General features: G+C 40.7%; 1 protein-coding gene across 2 annotated transcripts in view; it reads left to right on the forward strand.

Moving 5' to 3' along the window:
• The window catches only part of CRIM1 (cysteine rich transmembrane BMP regulator 1), a 208,173-nt gene that overhangs the window by 33,428 nt on the left and 150,333 nt on the right, over window positions 1-24,412 (forward strand). For both annotated transcript variants that reach the window (XM_040224625.1, XM_040224626.1), the window contains exon 2: window positions 8,265-8,438. In XM_040224625.1, coding sequence (XP_040080559.1) covers window positions 8,265-8,438 — 174 coding nt within the window. The remainder of the gene's footprint in view (window positions 1-8,264; window positions 8,439-24,412) is intronic.

Here is a 24,412-nt window from a genome sequence, read left to right on the forward strand (position 1 = left end):
GAATGTTTGGAAGGAAGGATGAATGGATGGATGTATGACTTTACATGGCTGTAGTTGCTCTGTGGTCATCATCTGATAGTTGTATTGCTGTGGTGTCTGACAAAAGTTACAGCAATGGAACATTACTTTTCCTTCACAAATGTTTTACTATAAATTGATTTAGTCAATTGAATCAGCATTGTTTTTCAAAGACTTCCCTACTTGGACATAATATGAATCAATGGTCATGTTTGCTTGATACAAATTTATAGAGTTTGTTTAAGAATCTTTCAAACTGGTTTAAGAATCTTTCCCCAAAAATGGTGTGTGTATTTTAATATTTCCATTGTTTTAGGTTCAGACTTTGTCCACTCTGGTACAGAGCTACATATGCCTAACATAGTTTTATTCTGTGAAAATGCCTATAAAACAAATGTTTATAACGTGAGTCATTTCTGTTGATAACCATAATTTTGCCCTTCTGCTTTGCGCCGATTGCAGCATGCAGAAGAGAGGGAGAGGGAAGCACCAGCTTTTGGAACATAATGCCGTAGGCTGGAAGGAGAGAGAATGAAAGCTCACTATGTTAGATTCCTCCTTGAGCAGAACAGAATGCCTGATAACAGCCAGCCAGGAGCTGGGGGAGTTAAGAGCAGCAATTTTACATTACAACAGAGTTTCTAGGCTGGCATGGAAAGAGATGCCAGTATTAGCTATTTGCATCTTACTGTAGCCACAGGGATATGTGAACAGCTGGAGAATTAATCTGATATATATTCCCGGCAGGCTCCCTTCTGCCAACAGAATTCCATTACTGTGAGCTTCTGAGTGTGTACTATGAATTTGTGTCTTGCTTTTTAATAGCTGCTGTAGCGTATTTCTGGTGAGTGGAATACCACATAATGGGATGCAGTTGTATCTGGGTTTGGAGTAAACTGCGGCACCCTAAGCTCTTATGAGGTGGGAAAGGTAAGGCTCTGAGTTTGGGGATGCTTTGTGCCCTCAGGAAGTTGGACATTTCAGGTGAACACGCAGTACTTTGTCCAATATGTGCAGTCATACCTGAAACATTTTTTTCCATGTTAATGGAATTTCAGACTCCAGCAAGCAGATGGAAAGATATTTTGAAGAGTAGAGAAGTGGAATCTAGGTCCAGTTAGGCCAGGGTTGCTGTGGCTGGTTCCTGAGCATAGAGCGGATATAACCCCTGAGGCAGGCCACAGTCCATGGGGTCACAACAGAGTTGGACACAGCTTAGCAACTAAACAACGACTGCTGCTTCCCAGATCTGCGGCTGATGAGTCTTCATACATCTTCCAAGATTCCTCCTCTTTCACATCCTTTTCCCCTCCCCTACCCTGAAGATCACAGCTCCTTTCTCACTAGCCTCTGCACTTAGAATCTGTTATATCAACTGTGGGAAGAAGGAATTTCAGGCATCATCAAGAATGTTGGAAAGTAGTCCATGAAGCAAAAACATCAAGTCCAGAATAAGACTGAGGGTGGCTGTTGGACGTACAGGTGTTTTAAGTGTTTCTGATTTGGCACCCCATGTACACTCTAAAATTTTTTTTTTTTTTTGGTAAAATCATTCATTAGACCATAGAGAGCTGTTGGGGACAATAGGGATGGCAGGTCATGTAAAACCTGTGGAACTGCATAAACAGAGGATAAATATAAACAATAAAAATCCAAATAAAGATCCAGACTCAATTAAGCCACCCTTTACGTTTGCATCTGGGCTCTGGCAAACCATCTCTGCAGCCTCACACACTCCTGAGTTCATGCTGCTTCCTCCAGGGGGTGGGGCCTCGCAGATGCTTACTCTGAATGGAGACTGGTTTCATCAGAATTAAAGATCCAGGGGTAGTTTCTTCATCATGATTTTTAGACGCAGAGGAAAATATCTCTAGCTTTTTCATTCACAACCTCTCCAGACAGTTGAATGTAGTGAAAAGTTCAGCCACTGGAGCAGCCATTTCTTGCATTAGAGGAAGGAATTTAAATGAGGTTATAGGATATTTTCTTAACATATTCATTAACTGCAGACTTTTCCTTTTATTGTGAGAGAACTTGCTCTTGATCTTTATATAACAGTGTAGCATTAAAATCACACATAACAGCCCACCTTCTGCTTTATACTGACATCATTCTGTTCCAAATTATGTATTAAGTAAAGTTACATTAGAGAAATGTGTTTTTATGATTCAGCAGTAGCTTTTAGGCTACTCCAGTACTCTTGCCTGGAAATTCCCATGGACGGAGGAGCCTGGTAGGCTGCAGTCCATGGGTTCTCGAAGAGTCGGACACAACTGAGCAACTGCACTTTCACTTTTCACTTTCATGCATTGGAGAAGGAAATGGCAACCCACTCCAGTGTTCTTGCCTAGAGAATCCCAGGGACAGGGGAGCCTGGTGGGCTGCTGTCTATGGGGTCACACAGAGTCAGACACGACTGAAGTGACTTAGCAGCAGCAGTAGCTTTTAGGAGAAGAGGTACCCAGTGTCCTTTTGTTAGTTCTTAAACCTGACTCCTGTCTTGGCCTAAGTGTAACAGTGAGGCATGCTTTTTAGAACAGCAGTTCTCAAAATGCGGGCCACAGACCCCAGGGGGAACCCCAAGAGACCTTTTCAAGTAGTGCATGAGGTCAGAGTTATTTTCACAGTAATACTAACATATTGTTTGCTTTTATTCTGTGTGTCAACATTTGCACTGGTGGTACAAAGGCAATGCTGGTAAAACTGCTGACATCTTAGCCTGAGCAGAGGCTGTGACCCCAAACTGTGTTAGTCAGTTACTACCATTCAGTTGCAGTAAATTAATACTAATAACCAAGTAAAAAAATCAGTTTCCCTTAACAATGCCCTTTATTGAAGTAGTACATATTATTAACTTTATTAAGTCTCTTTTAAAAAATATTTTTATTTTTAAATTATTTTTGGTTGCACTGGGTCTTTGTTGCTGTGAGGGGGCTTTCTCTAGTTGGAGTGAGTGGGGGCTACCCCCTAGTTGTGATGTGCGGACTTCTCATTGTGTGGCTTCTCTTGTTGCAGAGCACAGGCTCTAGACTCGTGGGCTCAGTAGTTGTGGCACACAGGCTTAGTTGCCCCATGGCACATGGAATCCTCCCAGATCAGGGATCGAACCTGTGTCCCCTGCATTGGCAGGCAGATTCCTAATCACTGGACCACAAGGGAAGTCCTAATTTTCCTAAATTTCAATCATTGGTTACATATCTTATGAATATTCTGTGGAATGAAATGGAAAGTACACATGAAATAATCCTGCCTACCGAAATCCCACAGTTGTCTCGAGGAAAAGCATCACATTGTCTTATAAACATCCCAGTTGGAGATGTCAGATTAGCCATAGTTATAACTGACTGTTCACTAGAGTACTCAAATATTTAGTTATATTTGAACATGCATGAATTTTAATTCATACATGAAATTATAAAATTTCTCTCATTTTATATTTAGAAAAAATAGCATTCGGTGTCTTGAAGAAGTTACAATCTTAAAAATAAATTTGCAGAGGTATGTCAGATATCTTGACCTTTCAGTCTCAAAGACTACTTTTTGTTACATGGAGAACACCAGAGAAAAATTACTTGATATAAATAAAGGGCAGTATTCCTGTAATTTAGTTCAGTTTAGTCGCTCAATTGTGTCCGACTCTTTGTGACCCCATGGACTGCAGCACGCCAGGCTTTCCTGTCCATCACCAACTCCCAGAATGTGCTCAAACTCATGTCCATCGCATCGGTGGTGCCATCCAACCATCTCATCCTTTGTCATGCCCTTATCCTTCTACCTTTAATCTTTCCCAGAATCAGGATCTTTTCCAGTGAGTCAACTCTTCACATCAGGTGGCCAAAGAATTGTATCTTCAGCTTGAGCATCAGTCCTTCCAATGAATATTCAGAACTGATTTCCTTTAGGATTGACTGCTTGGATCTCCTTGCAGTCCAAGGGACTCTCAAGAGTCTTCTCCAACACCACAGTTCAAAAAGCATCAATTCTTCCATGCTCAGCTTTCTTTACGGTCCAATTCTCACATCCATACATGACTGCTGGAAAAACCATAGTTTTGACTATATGAACTTTGTCAGCGAAGTAATGTCTCTGTTTTTTAATATGCTGTCCAGGTTTGTCATAGCTATTCCTGTTATTAACTCTTTTTTTTTTTCTTCCTTCTAACCCTTGACCAGTCCAAGGAGAAATGAAAAACTGTGTCAGAATCAGAACCTTGATCCTTGTGCTGTATACATGGATTTACTTAAGAAAAGAAATTTTAAAACATCAAATTTGCCGAGTGCTGTCAGCGGTGCTGCTGGGCTCAGATTTGATTTCTGTGTAATCAGACCTCACTGAATTTTTGCTTTTCAGTCTCTGTTGGTTGGCTGATAAATTATTTTAAAGTATAATGTTCTGTAATAGAACAACACAAAAGCATTTGTCTCAAGAACATGTTGTACTTGATCCCTATGAAGCAGCGGTTGCTAAGGAAACTATTTGCCAAGAAGAAAAACAAAGTATTGATTAAGATAGGGGCCTAGAATTGAAAGGGTTTCCTCTCAAGAAGGAAAATAAAAGCATCTGAGACATTTTTGGCTTTAGAGTCAGAGGCGTCCTGACTGGACACAGCAGCCGTGATGTTTCCTGAGGGGTGGCCAGGCTTACCTGTGCCCCATGAGGTACAGCCTGTCGCTTCTGCCAAGAGGCTTCTGAGAACAGTAAGGAGCTGGGGTGGGTGTTAAGGGAAGTTGCCTTTTAATTCTGACTCCACACTCAGAGAAAATGGTCTTCCTGTGGGGAGGCAGAGAAAAACATCTGGCAGTGAAAACAAATTGGCCCTGAGATGAACTCCTTGGAAGTGCCCTTGCTGGCAACCAGGTGATAAGGCTGAAGTCTAGAGTTGACCTGGAAAAGAGATCATGACAGATGATGCCTACAGGTACCAAAGTATGTCTGAAAATTTTTTCAAAATGCCTGCCTCATTAACACTTTACTAATAAGCTTTTTGAATAAGATTTTTATTGTGTAAACAAGTTCATTATAATTAAACAGTTTTCCTTGATATATATCTATACGTTTTTTTCTTAGGCATTGTGTTTTTTTGTTTTTTTTTTTTGAAAAAAAAAGCATAGACAACAGCATTAACCATATCAGTGACATGAGAAATATGGTTGTATTTACATCATGGGGTTAAGGATATGCAGAGTTGGATAGGATCTGGTTCTTGTGCATGAGGACTGTTTGTCTAATGGGGAAGTTTGACTTATATGAAGCCATTACTAGAAAGGATAAGAGGTGTGCACAGGTATTTATAGGAACATGGAGGATAGAGCAGCTCAGAGCTGGAGAAGACTTCTCGAAGAAGTGACATTTGACTTGGGTGTTTTTTGGTTTTTTTTTTTAATTAAAAAAATTTTTATTGGGAGTACAGTTGCTTTATAATGTTGTGTTATTTTCTGCTGTACAGCAAAGTGAATCAGCTATGCATATGCCCACTTTTTTGGATTTCCTTCCCATTCAGATCACCCCAGAGCATTGAGCAGAGGTCCCTGTGCTGCACAGCAGGTTTTCATTAGTTATCTGTTTTACACATAGTAATGTATATAGGTCAATGCAGTCTCCCAACTCATCCCACCCCTTGACCTGGGTCTTGGAATGAATAGGAGTTATCAGGAGGAAGGGGAAGGAGGTATTTTAGGCAGGTGATGTTCTGTGAGCAAAGGCATGGGAGCATTTCTTGAGGGTTCGTGGTGAGAATCTGTGTACTTACTGGAGCATTACATTGTGTGAGGGATTGGTGCACAGTAGGTCTGTACAAGTGGGTGCAAGCTGTATCCTAACGAATCGTATCTACAGTAAGAAGTTTGGACTTTGTCTTGTTGGCAAGAGAGAGCCAGTGAGCAAGTTTGTCTTTTGAGGAAGATGATTGTGCTGACAGTGAGTTAGCGGGGTAATGCAAGGAGACAGGTGAGAGGGTGCTGCAGGGGTTCAGAAGAGTGACGTGTCAGGAAACTCCAGTTGTAATTCAGGGAAGGGGTGTTTGTTGGGAGGGAAGAATCTGCATCGGAATCCCCTCAACACATTGGTGATACAGCAACTATACATATTTAAAATGATAGTGATGAAAATTTCTTCTTGGAGTGAGATAGGAAAGAGTTTTCCAGTGGTTTGAATGTTACTCGAGTTTCTTACTAGCTTTTACATTCCTAAGGTTGAACTAACTTTGAATTCCAAATTTGAATATTCAGTCAAAAAATTTCTTCATGGTAAATTTCACAGAACTGGATTAGGCTGGTGGTACTAATAACATGTCAGCAATTAAATAAAGAGATAAGAAATTATCTGCTTGAGCCATTTCATTATGTATTATAACTGAAGACAAAATCATCACCTATTTTACCTTGTTGAATTGTTTCGGTGTATTTTTCTGGTTTTCCATCTTGAAGATAGGAATGTCCCTTTGTGTGTGTACATGTTATGTACCTGTTATTTCTAAAGGCCAAATACAGACTAAAGAGGAAAGCAGATCTTCAAATGGGTAACTTTTGTTTTTGTTTAAACTTCTAAAATCATTCTACTGAGAGCTGAAGGTTTGATCAAATAAGAGAGCCTGGTCTTCTGAAATCAAAACACAGGAGATTTTTCTGTTCTCCCTTTTCAAAGAATCACCCTGAAGCCCTTTGTTTTGTAAATGATATCCTTCTAAAGACACCTTGACAAGAAAATTATTTATTTCAGTGAGGGAAAACAGTCTTTTCCTGACTTAGTAAGTCAACAGTGTCACCAGAAGGAAAAGTTAGCCTTATAAAAATCATACCCATTTGTTTGCACTGACTTCTGCAATAACACATTGTTAAGATGGCTTTATACCTGCCTTACTTTGAGCAACAGGTTTAAGTACCTTAAATTCAAGCACTTTAAAAATATTCTCTCAAGATATGGTTATCAAAACATGTTTACTATTTAATAGTCAGTACCCAGTTAAGGTGTGATAAAGTATCTATTAAAGATAATGTTAAGAGAGGGGGAAACTCATATAACATACCAGAGACTCAGAGAAATAGTCTGGTTTCCTAAAGAGGTGTTTCAACTGTGAGGAATTCAGTTAAGGATTAAGTCTGCCTGTGGTTCTGTCATGTTGGCTTCACTTTTCTGAACTGGGTCCCATGAAAGTTGGTTTTAAAATCTATTTTAGGGTCTTCCCTGGTGGCTCAGCTGCTAAAGAATCCGCCTGCAATGTGGGAGCCCTGGGTTTGATCCCTGGGTTGGGAAGATACCCTAAAGAAGGGGAAGGCTACCCACTCCAGTGTTCTGGCCTGGAGAATTCCATGGATTGTATAGTCCATGGGGTCGCAAGGAGTCAGATACAACCGAGTGACTTTCACACTGGTGGCTCAGTTGGTCAAGATTCTGCCTGCAATGCAAGAGACCTGGCTTTAATCCCTGGGTTTGGAAAATCCCCTGGAGAAAGAAATGGCAACCCACTCCAGTATTCTTATCTGGGGAATCCCATGGACAGAGGAGCCTGGTGGGCTACAGTCCATGGGGTCACAAAGAGTTGGACACAACTGAGAGACTAATACTTTCGCTTTATTTCTTACAGTCAACTCCATTCCTTGACCTGGACATTGATTTGGTCTCAGCGTCAGAATTTGATGACTTTAGCCTCTCACTAGGCTGTAGCCCTTAGTTTTGTTTGTTGTTTTTCCTGACCTTGGTTGTGGGCAGTAATGGACCTTAGCATCTGAACTGAAGAGCATTCATTGGAGGGTGGTGTCTGTTTATATTTATTAGCACTGCCTTGATGTATCTTGTTTCAGAACTGTTTTAAACCTGAAACTAGTCTCTATCAGATGCGGTAAAAAACAAAAGGAACTGGAGTTTTTTGGAATAATTTTGTAGATTGATAGATGCAGCTCCTATAGTTTTATTGAACATGGGAAAATCTTGGAATCATTGTTTAAAATGAAAAACTTTAAAGGAATCTCAATTTTACTGTAATAACACATCAGAGGAGTAGTAGTTTTTGATTAGAAATGTTTGTAAATACCACTAACTAATGTTGATGCCACTGGCTATATTTCAGTCTTCTCATTTATTAGGAGGTTGGGTTTCATTCATTTGTAAAATTGCAACCAGATTGCCTTTCCTGAATTGAGGTTCAAAATTGGATGTTAATCTTGACACCTTCTCACATTTTTGCTTTCAGACAGGCCTTTGAATGAAGCGAACAAGCAAACATTATGTGGTTGTTAATTGTTTTCCAGATGAGAACTGGGATGATGACCAACTGCTTGGTTTTGAACCATGCAATGAAAACCTTGTCTCTGGCTGCAATCTAATCAATGGGAAATGTGAGTGTGACACCATTCGAACCTGTAACAATCCCTTCGAGTTTCCAAGGAAGGATATGTGCCTTTCAGCTTTAAAGAGGATTGAAGGTGAGTACTTACTGTCGGTCACAAGCCTTAGCGTCACGTAACTCTGAGCAGTGATCGTATTTGAGCTGGAAAAGGCAAAGACGAGCTTACAGAGGTGGGTAGTAGCTTTGATCTCAAACAAGATTCCGAAAGTTGACCAGGGGCGGATGTGATGGTGTATGCGTGCGTGTGTGTCTGCGCACACTTGTGTGTGTCTTAAAAGCCACGGGATGGTGACGCTGGGGCAGTACGGGCAAAGTAGTTTGTGCCTGCCTACCTAGGTCACCTCTGCTTGATGGATGATATCACACGAGGCGTTCCTGAGATCAGCATCTGTTGTCACCATGTCCATTCTGCTTGATTTACCGTAGGATGGTGCTCCAGGAGGAGAGGGCCGATTAGAAATGCAGTCTGGCAAGAACGTGCAGTTTAGAGGAGGTGGGAGCCTTGTGCAGTGACTGTTGGAGGCTGAGGTGGGCTTTGCCACAGGGCAAAACCACATGGGTGTGGACAGGTCATTGGGTGCTTCCCTTCTGGAATGAAGTCAGAAATCACATTAAAATAACAAGAAAATTATACTAACGTGGCCCATAACTTTTGTACATTCATCCATAAAACCTAGATGAGGGATGAAGGACTTGAAAGTATGATTCATGACTGCAGTAATCAGGAGTGACAAAGCCAGAGCTGGGTGCCCTGGCTTGTTGCCAGAATTCACAGAGGGTGAGGCCTGGGCTTCGGACTCAGCCGTGCCCCTGGGCAGCAGTGAACTATCTCAGAGCCCCAGGTTCCACTCGGCAGGGAAGGAGGGCTGAATGAGACATTCTTGTGTTTGTTTGTTTTCTGTAATTCTTTTTGTTGGTATTTAGTTGGTTTACAGTGCTGTGTTAGTTTCTGCTATACAGCAAAGTGAATCAGTTATACATATGCATGTAGCCACTCTTTTAGACTCTCTTCCCACATAGTTCATTAGAGTATTGAAAAGAGTTCCCTGTGCTATACGGCGGGTTCTTACTAGTTATCTACTTTATATACAGGAGTGTATGTCAATCCCACTCTCCCAGTTTATCACCCCCTTTTCCCCTCTTGGTAACCATGAGTTTTCTGCATCTGTGACTCTATTTCTGTTTTGTCAATAAGTTCATTTGTAACCATTTTTTTAGATTTCACATATCATAGTGATATCATATGATATTTGTCTTTCTCTGACTTCAGTCAGTATGACAGTCTCTTGGTTTATCCATGTTACTAAAATGCACTCTATATCTCTACGATGATGGAGAAACTGATAGTACAGTTTGGAATACCAAGGATTTTTCAAGTCCAAAATCAAGCTCATAAAAGCAGTAGAGCAGGACTGAAGTTTTTGAATTGTATTGTTTCCAAGACATATTAAATGGTTGTAAAGAATAAGAAGTGTATGTGAAAGTGAAAGTCGCTCATTCGTGTCTGACTCTTTGCGACCCCATGGACTGCAGCCTGCCAGGCTCCTCTCTCCATGAAACTCTCTTGGCCAGAATACTGGAGTGGGTAGCCATTCTCTTCTCTGAGAGATCTTCCCAACCCAGGGATCGAACCCAGGTCTCCTGCATTGCAGGGGAATTCTTTACCGTTTGAGTCACCAGAGAAGCCCAAGAATACTGGAGTGAGTAGCTATCCCTTCTCCAGTGGATCTTCCTAACCCAGGAATTGAACCGGGGTCCCCTATGTTGCAGGTGGATTCTTTAGCAGCTGAGCTACCAGGGAAGTCCATTAAGAAATGTATAGTAGCCTCTCAAATAGCATTTCTGTTTGTATTTTCCAAGTGCTGCTGGATCATTAAAACAGTAAAGTAGAAAACAAAAGAAATAAAGTTTAAGAACCTCAGGAATCTTAGATAACATTTAGTTTAGTCCTTCAGTTTGAAAATTGAAAACTTCAGCTGTACACAATGGATGACTGACATGCCCGTGAAGTCTTTTTTGAATCATATTATGCCGTTGACACAGTTCACCAAGCTCGTTTGTATTGTCTCAAGGCTCTTTGCTCACCCCTGTCCTCACCTCTATTGCCTGCTTTTCAGTATTTTTGCCAACTTCAGTGTATAAATCTTCAGGGACATAGATGAAGCTGTCAAATATCTATTTAATTCCTTTAATTATTCATGCATATTTTAAGTCACATCATATAATGGTTTAGAGGATTACTTTTTGCTCTTCTTATATTTTACTTAACTGTTTTAGTCACATCTCAAATGCATCTCCGTCACTGTCATTGTCTTTGCTGGAGCTGTTTTCTGTGTCATTTAACACCTGTTTCTGAGCACACCTTCCTCATTGCCATCTAAGTTGTTGGAGATACAGCTGATTTGGAATCCAGGTTATCACAAGTTTTGTTCCAAACAGGATGTCTTTGCACATAAAACTAGGGCAGTTACATTTTTAATTAGTGAGGTGTATATTTATGATCTTTACAATGTGGCGATTCACTGCATTGATTTTTAAAGTGTTTCTGAAAAGGCTGTTTACAAGATCTAGCACTTCTAATTTTGACATCATTCCCTCAGGAATAATTACTGTGGCTGATTAAATTTCTTTATGCTCACAACCCGCAACCCCCCCCCTTTTTTTTTAACAGATTCTGTCTGGCCTCTGTATAAAAAATCCAAAACTAGGATTGGTAGAGGTCATTTAAGGTTAATGTGTCTTCCACAAATTGTGTGTGCATGCTCAGTTGTTCAGTCATGTTCAACTCTTTGCAACCCCATGGGCTGTAGCCCTCCAGGTTCCTCTGTCCATGGAATTTTCCAGACAGGAATACTGGAGTGGGTTGCCATTTCCTACTCCAGGGGATCTCTTGGGGCTTTTTTGTTTGTTTGTTTTTAAGTTTTAATTTTTACTGGAGTGTAGTTGACAATGTTGTGTTAGCTTCAGGTGTTCAACAGAGTGAATCAGTTATACACGTACATATGTCTGCTGCTGCTGCTGCTAAGTCACTTCAGTCGTGTCCGACTCTGTGCGACCCCATAGACAGCAGCCCACCAGGCTCCTCTGTTCCTGGGATTCTCCAGGCAAGAACACTGGAGTGGGTTGCCATTTCCTTCTCCAATGCATGAAAGTGAAAAGTGAAAGTGAAGTCGCTCAGTCATGCCTTACTCTTAGCGACCCCATGGACTGCAGCCTACCAGGCTCCTCCATCCATGGGGTTTTCCAGGCAAGAGTACTGGAGTGGGGTGCCATTGCCTTCTCCGTACATATGTATATGTATACATATCTTTTTTTTGAGATCTTTTTCCCTTATACGCCATTATAGAGCATTGAGCAAAGTTCCCTATGCCATACAGCACATTCTTATTACTTATCTATTTTATGTATGGTAAGCGTATATGTCGGTCCCAGTTCCCATCCCCTGGTCACCATAAATTGGTTTTCTATATCCGAATACTCTACTTCTGTTTTGTAAGTAAGCTCATTTGTACCCTTTTTTAGATTCCATATATAAGTGGTATTAATGATATTTGTCTTTCTGTGTTGAGTCTTCACTCAGTTTGACAGTCTCAAAAATGAAATTATTTTGTTCTTTTTTTTATTGCTGAGTAATATTTTGTTGTGTATATGTACCACATATTCTTTGTCCATTCCTCTGTTGATAGACATCTAGGTTGCTACCATGTCCTGGCTTTTGTAAAGTAGTACTGCAGTGAACATTAGGATACATATATCTTTTCAGATTATTCAATTATGGCTTTCTTCGGGTATATGGCCAAAAGTGGAAGTGCTCAGTTATATGGTAGTTCTGTTCTCAGTTTTTAAAAGAACCTCCATACTGTTTTCCATGGCTTCCCAGGTGCCTCAGTGGTAAAGAATCCACCTGCCAGTCTTAGAGGAAAACATAGGCAGAACACTTGATGACATAAATCAAAGCAAGTTCCTCTGTGACCCACCTCCTAGAGTAACGGAAATAAAATCAAAAGTAAACAAGTGGGACCTGATTAAACTTAAAAGCTTTTGCACAGCAAAGGAAACTATCAGTTCAGTTCAGTTCAGTCACTCAGTAGTGTCCAACTCTTTGTGACCCCATGAATCACAGCACACCAGGTCTCCCTGTCCATCACCAACTCCTGGAGTTCACCCAAACTCATGTGCATCGAGTGGGTGATGCCATCCAGCCATCTCATCCTCTGTCGTCCCCTTCTCCTCCTGCCCCCAATCCCTCCCAGCATCAGGGTCTTTTGTAATGAGTCAGCTTTTCACATGGGGTGTCCAAAGTATTGGAGTTTCAGCCTCAGCATCATTCCTTCCAAAGAACACCCAGGACTGGTCTCCTTTAGGATGGACTGGCTGGATCTCCTTGCAGTCCAAGGGACTCTCAAGAGTCTTCTCCAACACCACAGTTCAAAAGCATCAATTCTTCAGCGCTCAGCTTTCTTCACAGTCCAACTCTCACATCCACACATGACCACTGGAAAAACCATAGCCTTGAGTAGACAGACCTTTGTTGGCAAAGTAATATCTCTACTTTTCAATATGCTATCTAGGTTGGTCATAACTTTACTTCCAAGGAGTAAGCATCTTTTAATTTCATGGCTGCAGTCACCATCTGCAGTGATTTTGGAGACCAAAAAAATAGTCAGCCACTGTTTCCACTGTTTCCCCATCTATTTCCCATGAAGTGATGGGACCAGATACCATGATCTTAGTTTTCTGAATGTTGAGCGTTAAGACATCTTTTTCACTCTCCTCTTTTACTTAAGCAAGGTGAAAAGACAACCCTCAGAATCAGAGAAAATAATAGCAAATGAAACAACTGACAGAGGATTAATTTCCAAAATATACAAGCAGCTTATACAACTCAATGCCAGAAAAACAAACAACCTAATCAAAAAGTGGTAGAAGGACCTAAACAGACATTTCTCCAAAGAAGACCTACAGATGGCTAACAAACACATGAAGAGATGCTCAACATTGCTCATGATTAGAGAAATGCAAATCAAAACCACCATGAGATATCACCTCACACTGGTCAGAATGGCCATCATCAAAAAGTCTACAAACAATAAATGCTGGAGAGGGTGTGGAGAAAAGGGAACACTCTTGCTCTGTTGGTGGGGATGTAAATTGACACAGCCACTATGGAAGACGGTATGGAGATTCCTTAAAAAAACTAGAAGTAAAACCACCATATGACCCAGCAATCCCACTCCTAGGCATATACCCTGAAGAAACCAAGGTTGAAAAAGACACGTGTATCCAGTTGTTCATTGCAGCACTATTTACAATAGCTAGAACATGGAAGCAATGGAGGTGTCCATCAACAGCTGAACGGATAAAGAAGTTGTGGTACATATACACAATGGAATATCACTCAGCCATAAAAAGGAACCCAGTTGAGTCAGTTCTGATGAGGTGGATGAACCTAGAACCTATTATACAGAGTGAAGTGAGTCAGAAAGAGGAAAATAAATATCATATTCTGATGCACATATACAGAATGTTAAAAAATGGTACTAAGGTACTTATTTACAGGGCAGCAGTGGAGAAACAGACATAGAGAATAGACTCATGGACATGGGGAGAGGGGAGGAGAGGGTGAGATGTATGGAAAGAGTAACATGGAAACTTACATTACCATGTGTAAAATATATAGCCAATGGGAATTTGCTGTATGGCTCAGGAAACTCAAACAGGGGCTCTGTATCAACCTAGAGGGGTGGGATAGGGAGGGAGTTGGGAGGCAGGTTCAAAAAGGAGGGGATATATGTATACCTATGGCTGATCCATGTTGAGATTTGATAGAAAACAGCAAAATTCTGTAAAGCAAGTATCCTTCAATAAGAAAATAAAGATAAAAAAGAATCCACCTGCCAATGCAGGAGACACAGGGAAAGCAGCTTTGATCCCTGGGTCAGGAAGATCTCCTGGAGAAGAAAATGGCAACCCATTCCGGTATTTGTGCCTGGGAAATCCCATAGACAGAGAACTTGGCAGTCCATGGGGTCACAAAGAATCCGACATGACTGAGCATACACACGTGCAATACTGTTCCGCATAGTAGCTGTACAAATTTACATTCCCACCAATGATGTAGGGGGGTTCCCTTTTCTCCACACTCTCCAGCATTTATTGTCTGTAGATTTTTTGCTGATGGTCATTCTAACTGGTGTAGGGTGATACCTCATTGTAGTTGTGATTTGCATGTTTCTAATAATTAGTGATGTTGAGCATCTTTTCATGTGCCTTTTGGCCATCTGCATGTCTTCTTTGGAGAAATGTCTGTTTAGATCAGTGCTTTGTTTTTTTTTAAATAAAGCACCCTGTAATATTTGAGGTCTTGTAAGAAGTCAGTACTGTGGGGTTTCCTTTCCTGAGAGACAGTGTTGAAGAAAAAAACTCTATATTCAAGTATATTGCAAATGAAAAAGTTAGTGATGGTATATCACTGCATATAATTAAATCATTAATAGCGTTGAGGACTTGGAATGCTATAAGAACTTAGGGCCAAACAAATGTTACCTGGAATTATGTGATAAAGTATCGTGGAGGAGTTGGAGTCTGAACAGTTTAGAATTTGGATGGTGATGGATTCCAGGCAGAATGATGTGGGCAGAAGAATGAAATGTCTAAGTGAGATTTGCATGACTTATGTGTAAGATACTTGGGAAATGAATGTAGGAGAGCAAGTTTTTATTTCTATAGGTAAATAGGAACTCAAGATGAGGAGTCAGGACAGGACCAGATGATGAAATGTCTTTCACATGGTGCAGGGAACTCAGGCCCAGTGATAGGAGCTATCAAAAGTCACTGTAGGTTAATGAGCCAAGAGAAGCAGAGCATGAAGAAATAAGTGTTAGGCAGATTGCAGTTGTGGGGGTTGTGTAATGTATTAGCAGGGAGAGATTCTGCAGTAGAGGCTTGTAGGAGAGCTCTTTACATTATTTAGATGTAGTGCCACTACAGACGGGTCTGGGGGATGGCAAAGGAAAAGCAAGGAAGAGCAAATGGATGCACGCCGTTTTGATGGAAGAACATGAAGTATCTGCTTATAGGTAAGGGAGGGATGAAAATATACAAAGGTGATTCTGGTTTCCTAACCTGAAATAGTAGAAGAATGATGGCACAAGTAACAGCAATGGGAAAACATCTCAAAACTTGGAACCAACAAGTGAAATGGTTGTATCAGAGGGATCTAAGGTCAAAAAGGACTTTAAAAATATGGCAAATGTTACAGCATGTTTGATGACAAGGATGATCTAGTAAAAAGGGAAAAACTAATAATGTAAGAATGGTGATGATTATAGAAGCAAAGGCATTGAGGAGGGAGAGGAGCAAAATTGTTCCTGTTTCTCAGAGGTTATAAAACAAGGTCATCAGCTAACATTCAGGAGTAAGAAGGGTGTGAAAAATTGAGGAGGGAGAGGAAACGGAAAATAGACAACTCAGAGAGAGGAGGAGTGAATTAAGTAGGGAAGTGTATTAGGGTCATCTGCTAGTGGTGACCGCATGCTAGAGGTTAGCGGCTATAAATTTGAAGGGAGAACAGCCAGCACAGTTGTGCCTTTCCCTGGCTCTGGCCCATGCAGCGGAGGTGGAAAGGTGGATTTAACTAGGGTAAGGGTTTTTCATTGGAGAAGGAAATGGCAATCCACTCCAATACTATTGCCTGGAAAATCCCATAGTGAGTCCTATAGAAACAAAGGGCCCTGAGATTGAGTTATGCAGGAGAGTACTTAGACGGTGACCAGCCAGGCCATCACTGCTGGCAAGGAGGAAGCAGCAATGTACAGGAAATGAACAAGAGGCAGAAGTTCTGTAAGAAGATAATGCAACACTTGCATGGAGCTGGGACAGCATCTGATTGCATGTGCTTCATGCAAACAAGGTATTTTTTTTTTTTAAGGGGAAAAGGAAGAATGATCTGAAAGTAGTGATGAAAACCAAGAAGACCCCTCCCGCACCCTCAGGATTTATGGCATGTGGAAGGTGAAGCCATCCTCACTTGGGAGGATTTCAGGGGGCAAAGTGCAGTCAGGGAGGACACAGGTGTTCATTAGAACACAGAGGTGAAGGAGCATCTGGAGGGGAGAATGACAGCAAAAGGGATATTGGTGATGACAATCTGAGTTCTAGAAGGTCCAGTAGGTATTCAGGAGGGAGGGTCGTGCAGAGCATGGGTGATTTTTGCAGAGCCAGTGAGATTAAGTCCCACGATGATGCATGACCTGATAAATTTAGACTTGGTTTTTGCAGTTTCTTATGAGAAGGTGACTAGTTAATGAAAGCCTTCCTTTAAGCACCATTCTCTGGGGGCATTCTGTAGTGTGAAGGTATGTATGCATTTAGGGATAAGGAAGAAGGTCTAGTGTTCTTGCCAGAGCATCATGCTAAAATGCATGGGTCTTCATTTCTGTGTTTTGTAAGTGAATTCTGAACATGAATTGAATTTTAAGCATAATTGTAACAACATTTTTTTTAAATGCATGAAAGTCATTTTAGTCAGTACAGATTTATGAAGAATAATGACGGTTCAGGGTATTTTTAAAGAAAGGTTCCTGGGTATTTTATTTGTTTAAAAGGGAGGTCATTGGTCCTGGATTTTAATAAATACAACGTCATAAAGTTTGTCACAAATTTAGAGGAAATAACATAGTGGATAACAGCCAGTCATGCCTTATGTACAAAATGATTTGTCAGAATCATCTGTATTTCTCTGAGGAAAGAGAGACAGGGAATGCCTGCAAGTCATCCCACCTCAATCTTAACAAAGCTTGTAGTTTTATGCCATGCTACCTATTTTTATTGTCTTGGTGCATGCTGTACTGAGCTCCCAAAAAGTTAAATTGATAGACCATCAGCAAAGGGGACCACATTAACAAGAGCAGTACCAGCCTCTGCAGCTGCCCCAAAGGTTTTCTGGAGGGACCTCTCTGGGCTTAGTAATGGAAGCTAAAGTTGATATGAAAGACTTCCATGATACGGTGAATAAGTTGGACTTTTAAGCTTGCATATGACTCTAGATTGGGGTAAGTAGCTTTTCTTTTCCAAAAAAAAATTTGTACTGTAACTCAGAGTGGTTGAAATAAATTTGAGAAATAATCAGGAATATGAAATCATGTCCAATTCAGAGAAGGATGTCAACCACGCTAGAAGACATTCGTCTGTATTGTTACATCCAGTGGATATTCACTGAGTGCCAAATATGTCCTAGTCATAGTTCAGTTGCTGAGGATACAGCTCCTGTGGAGCTCACATTCAGAAAGGGAGGGGTGACAGTAATCTCAGAAGTGAGAGGAAAGTATCACAAGTGTGATAAGAGCTGCGAAGAGTAAGCGCCAGGATGATGTGATAGAGAATTACTAGGCTGACTAAGGAAGTTGTTTTAGATCTGGAGGTCAGTGTCAGGGAAGTTTTCCTTGAAGGAAGAGCATTTGACCTGAAATCCGACTGTAAGAAGGAGTGGAACTGGTGATGATCTGAGGGGAGAGAAGCCCATGCATAGGACACTGCAGGTGTGCGAGCTCTCAGTGAGAGCAAGCTTGGTGTGCTGAAAGAAGGTCACGAGGAAGCAAGAAAGGCCCAGGTGGCTGGAAGGTCATGGAAGAGAGAGAGACAGGAGTGAGGGCCAGATCATGTGCTGCCTTATAGACGATTTTGTGATGAGTACGTAGGAAAGTGGCTAAAGGATTGTGAACAAGAGTGTCATGTGATTCGATACATGTCCTCAAACATGAATATGGTAGAGAATTAAGACTTGGGAGACCGGGAAGATGCAAGAATGGGAAAGAGTCCACAGGTAGTTGTTCAGATAAGAGATACTGGGGACTCAGACCCGAGAGAGCTGGAGATGGAGTAGAGGCATGGATGGGAGGTGATTTGGTCCTAGGCTTGTTGATGGATTAAATGTAGGGCTGAGAGAAAGAGGAGTCCAGGAAAACTCTTAGATTTGGAGTTTAAGCAAATTGTAGTACTTTTTACTAGGTGCAAGAGCAGATATAAGGGGGAACTTGGGAGGTTTGTTTCAGATAAATTGGACTTGAGACCCAAGTAGAGCTGTTTGTCATTTAGATAATTTCTGATGTAATTAACTCATTAAGTAGCATTCATACATGCATATCTTCATGGTAAGTATGTTAAGGACTACAAAGGTAGACACACATCCTTGAGGGAAAATCTGCCCTTTCTACATGGAGGTCTAGCCTTGTGGGGAGCTTCTAGAGAAAAATAAAATCAGCCCAGTTCACGCTGATTTATCACCAGGCAGATTCTAGCCAGAGGGATGTCTGTGTGGGATCCATAAGATGTGTTCTTACATTTACATGTCTGGCACTGCTGTATCATGGGTCATTTGGCTTACTGGAATAGTATGGGTGCTGTGAAACTCATTCCTGTTTGGAGCTACACAGTGAATATTTTGCCAAAGGAGGAAGACTCTTGGAACTTAAGAATGTCCTCCTTTGTTTTAGCTAAAAGCCCTTAGAGGTAATGTTTAAAGTTTTTAAATTTTAGGCTATATTATTTTTTTCTCTGTAAGATGTTTTAAAGAAAAGATAGTCAAAAATTGTCTTGAGATACTTTATATCATTGTGTTATGCAGCGTGGATAAATAAGAACTGCTGTAGGAGGGGTAAAGCCAGGAAGGCATTGTGGAGGAATTGGGGATGGAGTCCAACTCAGAGAGACATGTCAAGTGGCTCAACAGAAGGGAAAAGATAATTTAAGAAGAGCCTTGGAGTAGCAAAGAGAGAATGGACAGAGGGGGCCAGATGAGAAGGATAAAGTGGCAAGTCAACAGGCTTTAGCAGCTGACTTTGGAGAATGAGGAAGAGAAAGACTCCCAGAATTGGACGTGAGGGGTGATTGTTTAGATCCTTGGGGTGGGCACAGTGGTCAGGCTATATAGCGGTGTTGTGTACTAGGATGTGGAATACAAGGAGAGCAGCTTTATGGGAGGTAAGATGAGGTAGATATTGAGTCTGCATTGTTATATTTGAGCTATCTGTGGAGGTTTGTTGCTGTTTAGTCGCTTGGTTGTGTCTGACTCTCTTGCTTCTCTGTTCATGGGATTTCCCAGGCAAGAATACCAGGGTGTGTTACCATTTCCTTCTCCAGGGGATCTTCCTCACCCAAGGATCAAACTTGTATCTCCTGAATTGGCAGGCGAGTTCTTTACCACTGAGCCAGCTGGGAAACATCTATGGAGGATCAAGGGGAAAATGAGAGTTATGAGTCTGGAACTCAGAGATCTGGGCTGGAGATAAGGATTTGTGAGTCATCCTCCCAGGGAAAGAATATAGTGCTGTCAGTGACCCTGGAGTTTATAGGTAATGAGAGGAGTATGAGCATTTTTAGGAAGATTAATATGACGTAATATGCATCATGGAAGAAAAAGAGTGACTATCAGTGTTAACACACCAAAAGTGAGATGAAATGACCTGTGTATTGATGATGGTGCAGGAAGCATTTGAGTGCTCTGTTAGTTTGGTGGAAGAAAGCCTCAGGACCACTGATGTCACTGACTGAACGCTAACCTAGAACATAGATGTTGGCACCTGTGATAGTGGAATGTATAAAACAGAATATATCATTTTAATTAATTGATTGGTTAATTCGTTTGTTTGTATACCCTTCATTTGAAGAAGGCTTTAAAGTGTCTGAGTCTGAGAGAGCTGGTCCGATGCAGCTGAGATTAGAGCCATTCAGAGTAGGGGCACTAAAATTAAATAATGGGATAGGAAGATGAAGAGATGGCAGTATAGTTGTAGACTCTTTGAGTCCTGAACGATCCCTTCCTCAGCGTTCTTTACAGGCGCCCTCTGAGGCTACTGCTTTCACTTTAGAGCAACTTTAATTCTTCATTCATTCTTGTGTATGTTAGTTGCTTAGTCATGTCTCTTTCCAGCCTCCTGGACTGTAGCCCACCCGGCTCCTCTGTCCATAGAATTCTCCAGGCAAGAATACTGGAGTGGGTTGCCATTTCATTTCTCCAGGGGATCTTCCTGACCAGGGATCAAACCTGGGTCTCTTGCATTGCAGGCAGATTCTTTACTGTCTGAGGCACCAGAGAAGCCCACACTCATTCCTTTGTTTACTCAGAAGGTAAATATCGATATTTAGCCCATGCTGTGTGTCACTGCACATCAGATGCTGCTAGTCTGACTTTGTCTTGTCTTTGACTGAGGGACCATTGTCTAAAGGGCCTCAAAGATGCAGGATGCATAAATTGACACACGTTTTAGACTCACTGTGGAATTTTGACTCTTTTTTTAAAGATGTTTTATAGGTGTCTTAAATGATATTTTTAAGTATTTGTCTATCTCCAAAACTTATGTTGCATGATATATATGCTTTTTTGTTGTTCAGCCACTAAGTCATGTCCAATTCTGTGTGACCCCATGGACTGCAGCATGCCAGGCTTCCCTGTCCTTCACCATCTCCTGGAGTTTGCGCAGACTCATGTCCATTAAGTTGATAATGCTATCCAACCATCTCATCCTCTGTCACCCACTTCTCCTTTTGCCTTCAGTCTTTCCTAGCATCAAGGTTTTTTCCAGTGAGTCGGCTCTTTGCCTCAGGTGGCCAAAGTGTTGGAGCTTCAGCATCAGTTCTTATATGCTTAGGCAAAATTTAAAGGTTAGAAGAAATATGTGGGCTTTCATATCTGTATTTTTTCTGCTGCTTAAAGCAAAGAGAGGTTTGATTTTTTACATTGTAAGTCTATATTCTCTGAAGCTAAACTAATTTAGATACAGACAAATGGCTTCTGATTAATAGACTTTTCTTTCAGTTTTTAAAAATCCAAATAGCAGGTGTTTCAGAGCCTTAAGTTTTATTAGTTATTCTATGCCCTAAATTCACTGTTTCAATCCTACCTAAGGAAATGTTAATGTTACGTGAGCATCTTACTCCATTTTTAGTTTTCTACATTGCACTTGCCTTTTTCACACAAGTAAAGTGTGAGTGCTAAATGTTATTCTTGGTTGGTATCTTTTTCTTGGTCTGTGGCTTACAGTACAACCTGTGCTGTGTGACCTAATCAGATATTCTAGCTCTTGAAGCCATCTGTAATGTTTGTCAGTAGACACACATTTCATTAGCATTTAGAAAGCATTATGATGCCATTTCCTTTTATTCACAGAACTCAGAAGTTCTTGGGTTTTTTTGTGGGGGTAGTAGGATGCTCACAAAAAAGCACCCCAAGAAAATGTGATCCAGCAGAGCTCAGCATGTTAATTAATATCCATTCCATTTTTGAGAAAGTACAGTGGAGTTCCCTCCTGACCCTCTTCCCACTGGAACAGTGCTGGATGGAGACACTCATCTTCAGCAAGACTGAGGCCATCCCGTAATATAAAAAGAGATAACATATGCACCCAACTCTGCGCCAGCCTGAGTTTCCACACGGTACTTGAGGTCCATGGCAAGCCTTGGGTATCATGCAGAGGAAATGGCATAGGTTTCTTTTTTAAAAAGTAATTTATTTTGGTTGTTGTGCTGGGTCTCCGTTGCTGTGCATGGGCTTTCTCTGACTGTGGAGAGCAGGCGCTGCTCTTCATTGTGGTGTGCAGGCTTCTCACTGTGGTGGCATTTCTTGTTGCAGAGCACAGGCTCTAGGCTGTAGCATGAAGGCTCAATAATTGCAGACAGGCTTCATTGCTCCGTGGCTTGTGGAATCTTCCCGGACCAGGGATCAAACCCTTGTCTCCCGCGTTGACAGGCAGTTCTTATCCGCTGTACCACCAGGGAAGTCCCAAGTAGGTTTCTTAAATTTGAGAAAGCTTGACCGTCACACAGATATTGTCATTTACCAGGACTGGACCAGGGCAGAGGAATCTGTGTTTCCAGTCAGCCCTCAGGAGGAGCTGGTTTTTTACCACACTTTTGAGTAGCAGAGTCATAGAGGGTTTATATGAATCTGTGTCCCTGGATTTGCTGTGCTGTTGTGTAAGAGAATTATCTTGTCTTTAAGTAATCACTGGACTTACTTTCTAATACTTTTTGTTTTTAAAAACAGAGTCTGTATATGAATTGCTTTACTTCAAGTATTAATACATGGCAATAGTTTCATTATATGACTTTAAAACTTTTTTTCCAATTAGTATTAATAGAGATTAAAACCCTACTGAGACATTTCATGGTGCCTGTGTAGAATCACATAGTGAGGAAGAAGAAAATCCCCAAATGTGGATGCTGGGGAGATTGTTTTGTTTTTAGTAGAGGTGATCCTCTGTGTAATTTTACCTGTTCAGCCTTTGCTAAACTTTAGAAATATGTTTAGGCCCTTATGTCTATGGATTTTCATACAGTTGTATTGATCTGCATGGTATTAAATATCATCTCAAAACCCTTCATAATATAGTATTGACCATAGTAGAATGATCCAGTGTAACTATTAACTCACAGACTCAGACATACAAGAGTCAAATTACATGTTCTCTCAAAATATAACTGCCATGCACTGTAAGATTATAATAGAGCAGCGTTAAATTTATAAGATCCTTACAACTTACCAGTATGATAATTCTCTTGGAGGCAGCATTTAAATGGGAGTGGCTGTTGTACATTTTATGAGGTTGATGAAGTTCAGGGAACTTTGGGAAGCACTTGGCCTTTCAAAACTGCTGTTACATAATCCTTTATAATAAAATATATATACTGAACTATCAAAAAAAAAAAAAAAAAGAGAGAGAGAGCCTCTCCAACTGTGGTTCTTATTCTGAAGCCAAGCGTTCTGTGTTTAGAGACTCAGCCGTCTCTCTTCCAGACCTTCAAGTGTACCAATTCACAATTTTAAGTTAGTCATTTTTTTACTTCATTAAAATTACTCATCACAGATTCTATTTTTCTTAGGCTAGGTATATCTAAAATCAGTGTTATGTTTGTGAATATATTGCTTTAGCTCATCTAAATTGTTTTAAAAATATATTTTTGAGGAATTCAGTTAACATTGCTTACCAAGTTTGGAAGCACAAACCCTCCCCTTGACCAGATAAACATATTTAACCTTACCTTCCAGGTGGATAAGGTACCTCCTTACCATAAAGGTCTCCCTGATTTTGATTTTTGCTGAGGCTGCCCAAGTACCATTAAGGATACTTGTTTAATTAAGGCAGTAAGGCTTTTAGGCAACTATAAGTCTGTACTGCTGTTGCCCTCTGTAAAGGCAATCACAAGTTGATAATGTGATATGTCTTTCTTTTTTGGGTTCATTTATATAAAATGATTCTGAAATCTAAATACATGTGTTTCATTTTAAATTCCAGCAGTGTCCTGGGGAAAGAAAGTGTAGATAGTTATTTATTTTCCATAAGTATTTTTATTTAGGTTGACACCTAAGTCAGTATCTTATAATTTTGTGTTTTAGGTACAAGCTGTTGTTCTGATGTCTTGATAACTGGCACTGGGGAGGGCGGGGGAGGGAGAAGAAGAACCAAAACAGCTACCAAGAGTTGGAAGCCAGTTTCGAATATCTGGGAAATCAAAACAGGAAACTTGGAACTTGGCATAAACCCAGGTGGAGAGGAGCAGTTGGCTGAATATTTATACCTGCATTTTAACTGTTGGAAGTTATACAGTGACCTTCTGGTTGTTGTGATTTCTTGTGCCTAGCAGAAAAAAAAAAAAAGTCATGATAAAAATGTTACATCCTTGTGCTAAGAGAGGAGTGTGTGTGTGTTTAGAGGGACATTTCATTCAACCACATTGGGGTTACTATAAACGGTGTAAACTTTTTTTTCAATCTAACCCTCAGAAGGATGCTTGTGTGCAGTTGTATGTAGCCAGTAGTACTTTGTTCCATTTATTCACATCCTTCCCTTTCTTTGTTTTAGCTGTTTATGTGTACTTTCAGTCCATCTCTTCTGTCCCAAGTTGTGTTTAGCTCAACCATCTGTCCTATACCTTCTCCCAGGTTAGTGACAGGAGTCCCAGAAATTATAGGTGAACAGTTTTTATTACAACCGTATGACCGTATGTTTGTTTCAAGATTAAATACCATACGCTTAGTAATACTGTTAAAAAAAA

Source organism: Oryx dammah, unplaced genomic scaffold (genome assembly GCF_014754425.2).
Source record: "Oryx dammah isolate SB20612 unplaced genomic scaffold, SCBI_Odam_1.1 HiC_scaffold_25, whole genome shotgun sequence".
In the NCBI taxonomy this organism is placed as follows: Eukaryota; Metazoa; Chordata; class Mammalia; order Artiodactyla; family Bovidae; genus Oryx; species Oryx dammah.